The sequence below is a fragment of the Gossypium raimondii genome, chromosome 11 (genome assembly GCF_025698545.1).
Source record: "Gossypium raimondii isolate GPD5lz chromosome 11, ASM2569854v1, whole genome shotgun sequence".
Taxonomy (NCBI): Eukaryota; Viridiplantae; Streptophyta; class Magnoliopsida; order Malvales; family Malvaceae; genus Gossypium; species Gossypium raimondii.
Genome location: NC_068575.1, coordinates 53,234,818 through 53,250,882, shown reverse-complemented (window position 1 = coordinate 53,250,882; position 16,065 = coordinate 53,234,818). Strand labels below are relative to the sequence as shown.

General features: G+C 31.5%; 2 protein-coding genes across 2 annotated transcripts; both read right to left on the bottom strand.

The window, feature by feature from the left end:
- Positions 1 to 367: 367 nt before the first annotated feature.
- LOC105802979 (uncharacterized) lies at positions 368 to 1,454 on the bottom strand. Its single transcript, XM_012634902.2, has one exon. The coding sequence runs from the start codon at positions 1,033 to 1,035 to the stop codon at positions 475 to 477; it is 561 nt and encodes a 186-aa protein (XP_012490356.1). The 5' UTR covers positions 1,036 to 1,454; the 3' UTR covers positions 368 to 474.
- Positions 1,455 to 14,907: 13,453 nt separating this feature from the next.
- LOC105802980 (zinc finger protein 6) lies at positions 14,908 to 15,850 on the bottom strand. The gene has a single exon (XM_012634903.2). The coding sequence runs from the start codon at positions 15,692 to 15,694 to the stop codon at positions 15,152 to 15,154; it is 543 nt and encodes a 180-aa protein (XP_012490357.1). The 5' UTR covers positions 15,695 to 15,850; the 3' UTR covers positions 14,908 to 15,151.
- Between the last annotated feature and the right edge of the window lie 215 nt (positions 15,851 to 16,065).

Below are 16,065 nucleotides of genomic sequence, written 5' to 3'. Positions count from 1 at the left end.
ATACCATTTTGCTGGCCCTGAAACTAGATGTTTGACATTGGAGATAAATAAAATCTGGTCTGAAATTGCTTTTGTAATAGGATTGATTACCTAGGAATGTTCGATGAAATTTAGGATTTTTTATTATGCAAATTATGCAAGGTGATAGTGATTGTAAAAATGTTGAAAACTCCAAAGATGCAGAGTAAATAGGTGTTTTTCAATTTATCTAATTAAATTGTCATAAATAATTTTTTATTTAAAAAAAAGATCAGATCAGCTCGAAAGCAAACTTCTTTTGAGTTTTAGTTGTAATGACTTGTTTGTTTTTCAAGAACAGAAAAATAGAGAGGAATGGGGATAAATGGGCAAACACTTACAAAAAGAATAACAAAATCCCGCGGTGTCTGATCATCTCTTTATATTTTATTTAAAAAAAGAACACCGTAGAAGCCGCAAACTCAAAAGGAAAAATAAATAAAGGAAGTTGTGACACTAACATGCGCCTCTGTTCAGCATTTCAGTGTATTCCAGATAAGAAATTTGTCTCTGCAACTTCATTTGCTCATAGAAGTTAGCAATGAACTTATCCGCCTTGGAATCAATCCCTTCTTCCTCCAGCGTTAATGTACAAGCACTCCTCTTCCTCTCTTTATCATTTCCTTGTTCCTCCCCTTGCTTTTCACAAGAGTCACTCTTGATTCCACTATCGTACCCGTAAACTTCGTCCTCTCCATCGATGCCGAAATCGTAATCAAAATCCACATCCTGAGGGCTAATGCAAGGAAGAAGGAAGCGCATGGAAGCGGGACGGTGCATCTTCACATGGAAAATGGGTGTCTCATCGAATGAAAGCTGGCGTTCCTTAAAATAGATTTGGCCAGGAGGAGAAGGGGATGTGTGTCCTAGACCCTTGAGGAACTTAGGCACCAACCTTAGCTCCATCATAAGCCGTCTCCTGAGCACCCCACTTTTTCTGGTCCATAACAAGAATAGACGCAGTAGCCTCCATGCTCTTTGAGCAGCAGCATCACTCTTTTTCTTCGTCACCTTCATTTTTGCAGCAAATTAAGAAAGTAGTAGTTGTGGAAGTATAGCTTTTAAGTGAAACGTGATTGGGAAGTTTTTGTAACAACAATAGGTTTTGCTGAATCTGGTGAGTACTCTGACAGCAGTTGAGGGCTTTTGAGATATGCAGGTTGCCTATATATATATGTAGCAAAATCCATATTTGACGCGGAAAGAGAGCCACTTAATAAATAAATAAAATGGATTGGGGAGGGATTTTTCAGTTTTTGTTTGGTTTGGTGTGAAATGGGCGGTGCTAGCTCGTGGGAACACGGTTGTACCCAGCTGCTCTCCTTTGCTTTTTCTCTCTGTTAAACACATTATATATTTTTTACCAACTAATTAATAAATTTCAAAAAACTCACTTGAAAGTCGAGCTCCAACATAAAATCTCAATATCAATAGTTTTCTTTTCTTTTCACTGAGTGAAACAAGTTGAGCAGGCGAGGTTAATGAATCACTAACTTCAATGATCCTTTATTTCAAAGTTTGATATTTGGGTTTTGAAAACAGTTACTGACACAAACGAAAATAATAAATATTTTAGGAATATGGGGGAAAAAAAATTATGGTCCCACTTTACAACTTGTCACTATCAAGACAGTTGAATTCCAGCGTTGGTCTTTGTATCGAGAGGAAATTAAGGAGTGTAAACATAGGGGAAAAAAACAAGCAGGGACAGCTGAGAACTTGTAACCAGCTGGCAGCTCCTCCATTTTCTTCATTTCATCAATCAAATGCACTGAATTAATTAACTAGACGTTGGTGATGAATCAGTTGACTTTGAGATTTAATTTAATCACCTAAAATGTGAAATCTGATGGAAGGGTCAATGGGTCATTCAACCATTCTTTCTGTTTTGGTTTTTATTGCAAGCTGTATTGAGACAAAAGAGTAAGAGCTCGGATTCAAAGCTAATTATTGCACTCAATTCCTTTTCCTATTTCCCACTTTGTATCAATTTGTAAAATAAAAATTTGAGGACTTTATATTTTGTATTTTTAAATTTTAATCTCTCTATTTTTTAAATTTAAAAATTCAGCTATAGTTGTTATCCTTGTTAAAGTTTTCATGATAAATTCACGATATGACATTTAAAAATAATATCCGCTTAATAGTGATGTAAACAAATTAATGTTGAGAATATTGATATGTATATATATTTTTAAATCACCCATTTGAATTCATTATGATAAATTTTTTGTTGGAATAGATAGCAATATTATCTATTTAGACTAACTAATTACATTATAAAAGTAGGAACCAAATTATGTCAAAAATTAAAATATATGGATTAAATTCAAGTTTCAACATAGTTAGGGCGAAACTAAAATTTGACCATTGCCTTATATTGATTAAAAAAAAAGTAAGGCAAACCCAAAATATGTGTAAATTTCTAAGACCCTTAGCAAATTTAAATTATATATAACCACATAATATTTTAATTAAAAATTGACCATATTAACTATTTGGACTAGCTAATAATATTAAAAAAATATAAAGACAAAATTATGTTAAAAATTAAATCTTAAATTTATATATAATAAAAGGACTAAAATTAAAATTAAAATTAAAATTAAAGGTCATACAACTTCAAAATTAAAGGAGTACGCATGTCGCATGGCAAATGCCATGGACACTTGCAATATATAGGCATATAGATTTGTATATATTTTTTAACAGATACCTCCGTAGATGAAACAACCGGACTACAACATAGGAAGGTGCCCTAGAGAAATCAATAACCATGGCAAAGAGAACACAAACAACAAAAGCAAAAATCAGTCTGTTGATATGAAGGAGTGAGTTGGAGATTGAGGATGGTTCACCTTGTCTCCCTGAGAGCCGAGAGCCTTACAAGGAAGCTTGGTTGGTGGTAGAAAGCCTTCAAGAGAATGATAACAGTGAGTTTGGTTCGAATGGTGCTTGCATGATCCTTTTGTTAGACAACCGAAGGGTATTTAAGGAACCTTCCTATTACTTTATGAGGCCACATGTCCCTTCAAGATGTGTGCTTGAGAGTTATAAGGCTTTTGTTTTCGTGGGCTCCGGTAGATAAGTTAGTAGTAATGTGACCAAGTGATAAACTACATGCAAGCCATACAAAACTATATCCATACACAACAGCAAAAATAGAATTTCTGGGCAGATTGAGTTATGAAAGTTAAAATACAAGTTTATTATCGTATCTATTTATATCTTTATAGTTTTTATAAAGATTAATCAAAATTTTTATCATATTAGAAGTAAATTGTAATTTTATAATTTTTTTAGAATTTAAAGTGCAATTTTTCTATTTTAACGGGCCAATGCCCGACATCGCTTTAGCTCCTAACAAGGTATTGATCAACAGAGAAGTGTACTTAGTAGGTGAGATTCTCCCGACGAAGTAGACCTGTATAGCACAGTCCATACACTACAAATAAAAACCAAAGAGATGATAGTGCTGGAGCCCCCAAACCCCATAGCAGAAAGAAAATTTTGAACTATAAGTCTATAAGGCTAATACAACCCTTCCCACCAATGATGCTAACGGCCACTAGTATATAAGCCTGGCAAAGGAAGTGTCAATACCAGCCAAGGGCCTTGGTTGATGTGTTGGAACTAACCAAAGAGCAATAAACAAACATGTATAGGGATAGTAAGGTTAGTGCGAAGAGTAAAATTTTAAACTGAAACGAATAATTACTTAATCAGAAAAACTAATTAATAGGACAAGATTCTAAGGCATGTATTAGATAGAATCATTTTTTTGTGTTTTTAAAATATATATTAGAATTTTTTTCATAATTATTAATGGTTTTATAATTTTTAAAGTTTTTATTTTTATTTTGTATTCATTCAAAATATATCTGAACAAATGGTTGTCCAAATTAATTCTATATGCATATTTTAAAATTTTTTAAAAATAAAATTATTTTGTGGTAATGCCAATATGCCATATCAACATACTATCACGTGGCAAATTCCGGTGGCTTTCATCAACCATGTTAGTATAGTTAACAATTAAACTGGTCAACTAACTGTTTTTATGTTGGAATATTTTCAAATATTTATAGTGTTCCAATAACTATAAATGAATGTGTATAATTAATCAAAAGATTATATTATTTGATTTTTGAAAAGAATTATAACTATTTAAAGAATATTATTTGAATAGTTATAATATTAAATGAATAATTATGTGTTTATTTTAAAGACATTATTGTTAAGAAAGACACCTATTGATGAAAGATGCCTCTATGAAGAGACATGAAAATTCCTATAAATAGGAATGAGACTTCATTTGGAAAACACACCAACAAATTCTAATATTCTTTTTTCTCTTCCTTCATTTTCTAATATTATTAGATTATTCTATAAAGTATTACTGCAGAAATCCTTTGTAGAAATTGAGTTGTTGTTATACATTGCTCAGTGTGTAGTGGACTATTCTCGTCAGTGAAAAATGCAAATAGTCATTGGCTTCATTGTATCCTCGAGGCTAATTTGCTTGGAACTCATTTGTACACCGAAGATAGGTGGGGGCGAATATAACCTTAAAGATAGTGGTTTGATACACGCCTTGGAGTCTTGTCCTATTTTTTCTTTTTCTGTTCGAGTTTCGTTCATGTGTTTGAGATTTTTCTCACCGGAGATTTAAACTAACAATTTTAAGGTTATATCTCATGATGACTACCACAATACATGAAAGTGGAACACTAAGGGAGTTGGCTTCCAACTTTGTCAAACTTGATCGGTTTGATGGTGGCAATTTCTGACGATGGCAGAAAAAGATGCACTTCTTATTATCAACTTTGAAGAATGCTAATGTTTTGGATACTCCAAGACCTGAAGAGAATGAAAATGAATCTGTTGCGGCAACCCGAGAAAGAAAAAAGTGGGACAATGCTGATTACATGTGCATGGGCCACATATTGAATGGTTTATCTGATGGTTTGTTCGACACCTACCAAAACGAGGTCACCGCTAAAGAATTATGGGACAAATTGGAGACAAGATACATGACTGAAGATGTTACAGATAAGAAATTTATTGTCAGTCATTTCAATAATTATCAAATGGTTGATGGTCGTTTAGTTATGGAACAATTCTGTGATATTGAAAAGATGCTGAATCAATTCAAGCAATATGATATGAAAATGGATGAAATGATTGTTGTATCCTCCATAATAGACAAACTTCCTCTATCTTGGAAAGACTTTAAAAGAAGTCTAAAACATAAGAAAGAGGAAATATCTCTTGAGGCTTTGGCAAATCATCTTCGTATTGAAGAAGAATATCAAAAGCAAGATTAGAACCTAAGTTCTGAAAATGCCAAAGTGCATGTTACGGTATAGACTACTAAACCATTCAAGAGAAAGTTCAAACAGACTAATAGAACACCTAAGTTCAAAAAGAAACAAAAGGGCTCATGCAATCATTGTGGTAAACCGATACATTTCAAGAATGAATGTTGATTTTTAAAGAAGAAATCATCTTCTAAGGCTGATAATAATGAAAAGTTCGTTGCAATGATATCTAAAATTAATATGGCATAAGATGATAATACATGGTAGATTGATACCGGAGCAACCAAACATGTGTGCAAAGACAAAAGCATGTTCTTAAAGTTCACACAATGTGAAAATGACAATGTCTTGTACATGAGAAATTCTTCCACTGTAGCAATCAAAGGTAAAGGGACTGTTGAACTACAATTTACTTCTGGAAAGGTTTTAACCTTAAATGATGTATATTATGTACCAGAAGTTAGGAAGAATTTAGTGTCTGAAAGTCTGTTGAATAAGTTTGGTTTCAAACTTGTTTTTTAGGCAGATAAGTTTATTTTGTCTAAGGGAGGAATTTTTTTAGGGAAATGGTATACGTATGAGAGTATGTTCAAACTCAATATTATTAATAAGTATAAAAATACTATTTATGCTTATATGGTTGAATCTTTTTGTTTATGGCATTCTAGATTAGGTCATTTGAATTATAGAAAATTGAATGACATGTATAAGTTAGATTTAATTCTGTTTTTAATAATAATATTGAAAAATGCAATACATGTATGTTGACTAAAATTACAAGAAACCCTTTCCCTAAGGTTAAAAGGAAAACAAAATTGTTTGATTTGATACATAGTGATTTATGTGATATGCATAATACTCCTACATTAAGTGGAAAGAAATATTTTGTTACTTTTATTGATGATTGTTCTAGATATTGTTATGTATATTTATTGCATTCAAAAGATGAAGCACTTGATAAATTTAAAGTTTATAAGTCTAAAGTTGAACTTCAGTGTGAATCATTTATCAAGTGCTTAAGATCGGATAGAGATGGAGAATACTATAATCCAAGTTATTTGAATCCACTGGAATTGCCCACCAAGTTTCAGCCCCTTACAAACTACAACAAAATGGTGTAACTGAAAGGAAAATAGAGTCTTGACTGAAATGGTAAATTCAATGTTATCATATTTAGGTCTTGGACAAGGTTTTTGGGGAGAAGCTGTTCTAACAGCTTGTCATATATTAAATAGAGTTTCTAATAAGGAAACTAAAATAACCCCCTATGAACAATGGAAGAAAAGGAAACCAAACCTTAATTATTTGAAGGTTTGGGGTTGTAGAGCTATTGTCAAAGTTCCAACACCTAAACGTAAAAGGTTAGGTGAAAGAGGAATTGAATGCATATTTATAGGATATGCACATTGTAACGACCTAAAAAGTGCAGGCATTGGAAAGTGAATTATCGGGTCTCCGTTTTGGTAAAACGGACTTGTAAAATAACTATTAAAAATATTTATAGAATTAGTTATATGACCAATTGGATTTTAGTTAAGTGAATTTAGTTGAATTAAAGTTAATTGAGTATTAGGACTAAATTGAATTAAGTGTGAAAGTTAATTATAGAAAAAAGAAAGGAGAAATGACTAAACTAATAATTAAACCATAAAAAGTGACAAGTGTGTGGTAATTATAAATACATGTGTAATAAATATATGTACATACTTATTAATTAAGTAAAAGATATTTATATATTATATTATTATTAATTAAACAAAAGAAAGAAATGAAAACAAATAGAAACAGAGAAGTTAGAAACGAAATTGGGAAAGAAGCAGAAGGCCATTCGAAAGTGGGAAAAAGAAAGGAGAAAAGGAAAATAAAAGGAAAAATTAGGGTTTAAGGTTTTAAAGCTTTAAAAGATAAGTCAATTAAGCCCTTTTTACTTAATTTTGATGTTTTAGAAGTTTTAGAACAAAATTTTGATGAAATTAAGTTGAGGTTTTGGAAGTTTTAGGTTTTAAGTATAGTTCATGTTGAAAAATGTTTGAATTAGGGGTTTAATTGATAGAATTATTGATTAGAATTGATTAAAGGATTAAATTGTAAACTAGGCTATAAGTTTTGTGTTGTAGGGATTAAATTGAAAGAAGTTTTAAATTGAGGTTTTATTATGAAAATTAGATAGTTAAGTAGAATATGGAAGGAAATTGAATAGAAATAAAGTATGAATTGAATTAGAAAAGTAAATGAGCTAATTAGGATTAAATTGAATTAAGATATAAATTGAATAGAAATTCAATTATTATTATTTAGTGTTGTAATTAATAGTGTAAATTATTATTATTATTATTATTATTATTATTATTATTATTATTATTATTATTATTATTATTTTCGTAGCTAGCAAAGAACTCGAGACATTGGTACAAAAAGGAAATGAGAAAGTTATCGAGGAGTAATTACGAAATCCAGGTTAGTATTACCATAATTTGAATTTAATTATTAATTGTTAAAATTTAAATTAATATACATGATAAGCAAATTGAGGTAAGTATCATGATTGAATTGAATGATAAATACGTATTGGTATTGAATTTATTAATAGCAATTGTTGAATTTTGAATAATATGTTTAGTAAATAAAAATAAGGTGAATATCGATATTAAATTAAATAATATTAAATTGTATGTGAATTGAATGAAAATTACTAGTGATATGATTTAAATTAAAAGAATTAATGTGGTATTGAAATGCATATTGGATTGAAAACTGATTTGAATTGTGAACATGAGAAATTGTGAATTAAATGAAATTGAAATGAAGCATGAATATGTATGAGCATTTGATGGTATATTGACTGGAAAGTGGACAATGTATTGAATTGAATTGTGATTAAATTGGAATGATTTGAATTGAAAGTATGAGAAAGTGATTGAATTGAAATGTGATTCGGAAACCCTATTAACTAGTCGGGCTAAGTCGAATATAGTTGGCATGCCATAGGATTTGGAAGAGTACGGGATTTATTGGCTTTACCAATCAGGCACTTTATGTGTCGTATTTTAGGCACCTCGTATGTCGTATCAGGCACATTGTGTGTCATTTTAGGCACTTATGTGTCATATACTGATCAGGTACTATGTACCGTTTTAGGCAGAATGTGCCGTACTGGTGTGTTTGGTTGGATCTGTGTATCCGCCAAGGTCAGAGTCTTGTTAATAGGGGTAAATAATTGAAATGAGAAAATTTGAATAAGTGTGATTGATTGAGCTATGGAAAAAAATGAGAAAGTGAAATTGGGAATTGATATGTGAATTGGAAATCGAGATATGAGATTTGAAGACATGAACCTAAAGTTCATGATTTGATTAAGAGCAAATTTTTGTTATATGATATTAATGAGTACAAATTGCAATAGAATTGATATTGAATATAGTGATAAATTGAATGAATTGTATATGAATTGAAATGAACTATTGGAATGAGATGTGGAAAATTCAATGAAATTGAGATAGTGAAATATTGCTTATTGATAGATAGTGAAATATTGCCTATTGATATTAATGATCAAGTTGATTTAAAACATGAGATAATTAATGAATAATTTTAGGCATAAATTGAATGTATATAATTTATCGATTAATGTTATAAATTTGAATTATGGCAATACCACTGAGTATACCCATACTCAGCGTATGGTTGTTTCCGTACGCAGGTTAGTAGAAAGCCAGTGTCCACTCCAGCATCCAAAGCAATCCCGACCTCAGATAAATTTTAGTGATGTATCTTTGTTTTGATAATGTGGCATGTACCTAGGTGATGTATAGGTTAAGTATATGAGTTTTGTGATTATGCTTGTAGAATGATGTTTAAATTGGTTATAAGTTATCTGACATATCCGGTAATGCTCTGTAACCATGTTCTGGCGACGGTTTAGGGTTAGGGGGACAAGGTATTTAGGTTCATGGTAATTGAACGAAATGATTCAATTTTAATTAATATTGTTATTGAATCAAGAGATGCTATTTTTGATGAAAATAGATTTAATTTTATATCAAGACAATTACAGCCACAACAATTGATTCATTCTTCAAATGAGAATGAGACTCCATTGGAACAAATTGATAATAATGATGAATCTTATCAAGAATTAAGGAGAAGTAAGATGATTAAAAAGGTCAAAGATTTTGGACCAAATTTCATTATGTTTCTTGTAGAAGGAAAGGATGAAAGTATATGCAATAATATACCTTATTGTTATAATATGAAATCTGATATTACATTTGAAGAGGCAATGAAATCTCAAGACTCTGCTATTTGAAAAGAAGCAATAAATGATAAGATGGATTCAATAATGAGAAATCAAACTTAGATCTTAGTTGATCTTCCACCAGGTTCCAAACCAATAGGTTGTAAATGGATCTTCAAAAAGAAAATAAAGGTCGATGGAACCATTGATAAATTTAAAGCAAGGTTGGTAGCCAAAGGTTTTACACAAAAACAAGGTATTGATTACTTTGATACCTATGCTCCAGTAGCAAGAATTACTACAATTAGACTCATAATATCACTTACCTCTATATATAATTTGGTTGTTCAAAAAATGAATGTTAAAACTGTATTTTTAAATGGTGAATTGGAAGAGGAAGTGTACATGGAACAACCGGAAGGATTTGTTGTTTCGGAACAAGAGCATAAGGTATGTAAACTTGTTAAATCTTTATATGGACTTAAACAAACACCAAAACAATGGCATCAAAAGTTTGACAATGTTATTTTAGCTAATGGCTATAAAATAAATAAATCCGATAAGTGCATATATAGCAAATTTGAAAATAGAAAAGGTGTCATAATTTGCTTATATGTAGATGGCATGCTCATTTTTGGCACAGATTTGGAACAAATAGAAAACACAAAGAAATTCTTGTCAAACAACTTTGCTACGAAAGATATGGGTGTAAAAGATGTTATTCTTGAGATTAAAATAACTCGAGATGAAAGTACTATAGCTTTATCACAATCACATTACATTGAAACGGTGTTTAAAAAGTTTGATCTTTTCAACTGTATACCGGCATCTACACCCTTGGATCCTCAAATAAAATTAGTATCTAATGCTGGTAGGTAAATCGATCAATTGAAATATGCAAGTCTAATTGGTTGTCTTATGTACATAATGACTTGTACAAGACCAGATATTGCATATGTTGTTGGAAAATTGAGTAGGTACACAAGTAATCCAAGTAGTTTGCATTGGCAAGCTTTGAATAGAGTACTTAGGTACTTAAAGAAAACTATTAACTATGGATTGTGTTATAATGGATATCCTCCAATTTTAGAAGGGTATTCGGATGCTAGTTGGATTACAAGTTTGGAAGATCATACATCTACTAGTGAATGGATCTCCATTCTTGGTGGAGGAGCCATTTCTTGGGGTTCCAAGAAACAAACATGTATTATTGATTCCACCATGACAACAGAATTTATTGTATTAGCCACTACATCTAAAGAAGCAGAATGATAAGAAATTTGCTTTATGATGTACCTTTATGGCCTAAGCCAATTTCACCTATTTCTTCCGTTGTGATAGTGAGGCTACTCTAGCAAAGGCATATAGCCAAGTGTATAATGGAAAGTCTAGACACATTGGATTAAGACATAGTTATGTCCGACAATTAATCTCTGATGAAGTGATCACTATTAATTATGTGAGGTCAAGTGAAAATTTAGCGGATCATTTGACAAAAAAATCTTGCTAGAGATGCAGTAAAAAAAGGACCTCAAAAGGGATGAGACTAAAGCCCATTAATTAGAGTCACCCATGATGGAAACTTGACTCAACACTTGGTATAACGTCAAGTCTTGAGTTCAATGAGACAAAGCACATCATTAGTATGTGACTGTTAGCACTATAAATAAATCCATCCTAAGATTAAAGTGTTAGGTACCCGTAATGATAAGGAAAATATGAGTAATGTACTCTTAATGGACCCATAACATAAATATGTTAGAGTGTTATAATTACGGGAACACTCTTGATGGGATCTACCTATGTGAGTGGAAGTGTGGCCGCTTTTAGGAGCTCAAGGGCTTGGCTTTGACAGCACTTATGAAAAGAGGACACAGACACATGGTCATAATAGTGTCCCTAGATACTATGCATTGACCGATGTTGAAATCATTGTGTGAGACGTGTTCGGTTATTCAAATGGACTAGTTGGTTCAAAGCTTAGTCTACCATTCGATTAACTTTAACATATATTCACTGAGTGAAGGTTCAATCGTAAGATACCTTCATTTATACAAATTGATTTCCAAGAATATCAAAATCTAAAATATTTTGAAAATAGGGGAGATTGTTGGAACATTTTCAAATATTTATAGTGTTCCAATAACTATAAATGAATGGGTGTAATTAATCAAAAGATTATATTATTTGATTTTTGAAAAGAATTATAACTATTTAAAGAATATTATTTGAATAGTTATAATATTAAATGAATAATTATGTGTTTATTTTAAAGACATTATTATTAAGAAAGACACCTATTGATGAAAGATGCCTCTATGAAGAGACATGAAAATTCCTATAAATAGGAATGAGACTTCATTTGGAAAACACACCAACAAATTCTAATATTCTTTTTTCTCTTCCTTCATTTTCTAATATTATTAGATTATTCTATAAAGTATTACTGCAGAAATCCTTTGTAGAAATTGAGTTGTTGTTATACATTGCTCAATGTGTAGTGGACTATTCTCGTCAGTGCAAAACGCAAATAGTCATTGGCTTCATTGTATCCTTGAGGCTAATTTGCTTGAAACTCATTTGTACACCGAAGATAGGTGGGGGCGAATAGAACCTTAAAGATAGTGGTTTGATACACGCCTTGGAGTCTTGTCCTATTTCTTCTTTTTCTGTTCGAGTTTCGTTCGTGTGTTCGAGATTTTTCTCACCGGAGATTTAAACTAACATTTTATTAATGAAAAAAACAAATTGATCTTTTATCACTAAAGCTTCTACACTTTTTTTTTATTATAAATAACCAATTGTTTGATATCTTTTTTAACCCTTAAACCATTATAAAAGAACTAAACAATTTTTCTTCATTTTTTAAAGAGAGAGCAAGGCCCTCGCGCTAGCGTAGCCTCTGGTGCAGGGAGAGGGTAGCATTCACTTGACACATGGAAAACAGGCAAGAGATTGAGCTAGAAATTACTAAAAGAAAACGTCCTACTCGAGAGAGGGAGGAGAGAATCTTTATCATCTACGTGTGTGATTTTCTTTAAAAAGGGTTTTAATTGTAATGTGCTCGTTAGCCAAATCCATGATCTTAGAAAATACATCTTTTCTACCGAGGCAAAACAAATGATATTTTAACTTTTTTTTAATATGCCATAAATATTTTTCTTTTCATAAATTTAGAATTTAATCTCTATATTTTTAAGAATTTGATCTTTTAACTTTCAGATTTTTGGGTGTGATCTAAAAAACTCACTTGATAGCTATATAACTAAAAAATAACGTCGTGATGAACCTGAATTTATTAAAATAATTTTAATAGTACTAACAGTTAGACTTGAATTTTGAAATTTAAAAAGTAGAGGGACTAAATTCTAAATTTGTGAAGAAAATAGGACTTATGACATATTTTAGCCTTCTTTTCATTTATTTTAGAGAAATGTAAACTACACCTAAGGTCGCTAAACTATTAGTAAATTTACACGTTGGTCACTTAACTTCAAAAAGTTACAAATTGCTCACTAGCCCATTACATTTCTAATGGACATTAGATGTGAGGATAAGTAAATTTACAATTTAATCACTCAACTATTAATAAATTTATAATTTGATCACTCTAAGCTTAATTTAATAAAATTTTAATTGAAACAGTCAAATAAAAGATACTATAAGTTATTTTATATTCTCTCAACCAAATAAAAGAAACCAAAAATTTATCATAATATTTAAAAGAAATTAACAAACTTTACTAACAATATAAGTTTTATCTTGTTGAGTGAATTGATGCAAACCATTAATATGGAAAAAAAGTTTTTCAGTGATTGATTTCCTTCTTTGTAGCTGATTAATTGGCTACTTAAGCGGGAAAATTTAAATAAAAACCTAGGATATTAATTTGGTTGAGATCTAGAATATAAAATAACACCCTCGTTGATTTTATTTAAAGGTAAACTATTAAAATAGTTACTTTTGTTTACCACATGTTACATTTTAGTCATTTATGTTTGAAATGTTACGTTTTAGTTACTTACGTTATTGCGTTATAACATTTCAGTCACTGAGCCGTTAACGATATAACAGTAAGCTGACGTGGAATATTAAATCTTTTATGTTATTTTAACTCTCCTTTTTTTTTTTCCATTCTCTTTTGCTTCTCCTTTCTTCATTTCTTTTAACGTAGCTTTTCTATATTTTCCGTTTGTTAAAACTAGTCCACAAACTTGCCTCACTCGAAAAAATTAAATTGTTCAAAAAAATAAAAGTATAGGAATTTGTTTTAACAATTGGAAAACATAAAAAAAACACTATATCAAAAAAGAAATGGAGAAGCAAAAGAGAATGGAAAATAAAGAAAAAAAAGTTAAAAAAAAAACATAAAAGAAAAAAATTTAAATTGCTCAAGACGAAAAAATATGGGGACCGATTGTATAAATTAACCTAAAATTTTTGTTTGAAATGATGATTTAATGTGCTACGGCAGCTTACCGTTACACCGTTAACGGCTCAGTGACTAAACTATTAGAACGCGATAACGTAAGTGACTAAAACGTAACATTTCAAACATAAATGACTAAAATGTAACTCGAGGTAAACAAAAGTGATTATTTTGGTAGTTTACTCTTTATTTAATTGTTTTTATTAAAAAATATTAAATTATATTGAGAGCGATCAAATTGAAAATAATTTAATGATTAATTTGTAATTTTTTAAAATAGAGCGATGAAAGTGAATATTAATAATTTAGTGATGTTGGTGTAACTTATCACTGAAAAACAATCAAACTTACTCAATCATGTTTTTATAGGAAATCTGTACTTTATTAAAAACTTGAATACTTTTTCACTGCTATTTACTTAGGCTTAAATTGCATTTCTTCTGAGAGGGAAGAAGAAAGTGTACGCTCAATGTGAGTGTAGGACCAGAAGTTAGGAGTTATTCTCTTGAAAATAAAGGGATGAAAATAATGATTGCAAATCAACAATCTGCCCATTTAGATTCATCCTCTAGAGGGCTGAGTTAACTTCATGCTTGGGAACACCATTAAATGAAATATCTTGTTCCATTTTCTGTTGAATTTGTAATGAATGCAGCAAAAGCTACTCTGCGGGATTTATTATTCTAAATTCTCAGCTGGTATTTTCGCTAGCTATAAAGTGCCTACCTACATGAATGTTGAACACAGATATACAATTCAACTAGTCAATGCAATGGCGTAAGACAATTGATTTTGAATCCTAAATATATCCTACTCCTCACGAGTTCACATCTTAGTCACAAGTTCATTTTCAATCCTGAAATGATGCCTCCTTTGTCATGTTGTCCCACTTAACATTCTTAATCTCTGCTAACTACACAAAATTCTGTCATTTAATTAATAACCCTCAATTGTTTTACATCATATCATCTGCGGCATAAGAGAGCTTGAAGACTAGAACTGCCCGGAAAATTACTCTTAAATACATTGGAAGATGTTTCAATGAAAGATATAACACGTTCCAAGACAAATTTAACCAAAGAGAGGAAAATGCAAAAGCAGATATACATATATATATAGAGAGAGAGAGAGAGAGAGAGGTTATAGGATCTAACAACCTGAAGGGGAAAGTTTAAGATGAAGATCGAGGCCTATGTCAGCCTCGGGTAATTGACCAGAAAAATCAGTTAATGCGGGTGCTGCTGTGGCAAAATGCAGTGGCTGTGCTACGTAAATTCGAGGAGGGTACTGAGAAGGAGTGGAGGGGAGCAACAGTGGGCGTGATGGACAATAAAATGGTTGCGATACAATTTTAGCAGCAGCGTTGCCAGTGAAGCCTCTGGGAAACGTGGGCCTTAAGGAGTGGGAGCTTAAAACAGGTGCGGATGCTATGAGGCGTTGTTGGCTGTGAAACTGGGCACGCCTAGCTTTCTGACGCTCTCTCTTGTGAGCATTTTGGTGACCCCCTAGTGCTTGAGAGTTGGCAAATACTCGGTGGCAAAATGGACACTCGAACTTCCTGCTTTCTCCAAAACCTTCAGCTTTCTCTAAAACTTCGTCTGGCTGATCAGTTAGTGAAAAACCAAATAACTTCAACGATGAAGAGGGTTTAACTGGTGAAGATGACCTGGCTGGGATCGAGCTATCTGCCATTATAATGAAGAAAGATCGAGCTATATAATTTATATAAGATCTGTCTGCCCTGTATTTATAGCTCACACTGCCTTGATCTTTCCGCCTTTACTTCATTCATTTTTCATGGGTACTGGCCAGTTGAGTGGAGTCGATGAGTAGTGGGTTATACCTGAAAAGTGAAAGTCTATGATTGTTGTGCAGAATTTTGGTGCTATGCTATGGTAACAATTTCTTACATGTCAGTTAAAAACAAAAACTATTGCTTTGGCCGCCGTACAAATTTTTTTCATGGGTAATTACTATTTGTGTACACAGTGGTGGAAAGAAATGCTGTTAACCTGTGAAAGACTCAGCTTGTCAGGCACAGTTTTGTCCAGAGGAGGATCCAT

What these genes read in the sequence shown, in the direction of transcription:
- LOC105802979 (XM_012634902.2), bottom strand. Translation starts at nt 1,035, where the DNA reads ATGAAGGTGACGAAGAAAAAGAGTGATGCTGCTGCTCAAAGAGCATGG.
- LOC105802980 (XM_012634903.2), bottom strand. Translation starts at nt 15,694, where the DNA reads ATGGCAGATAGCTCGATCCCAGCCAGGTCATCTTCACCAGTTAAACCC.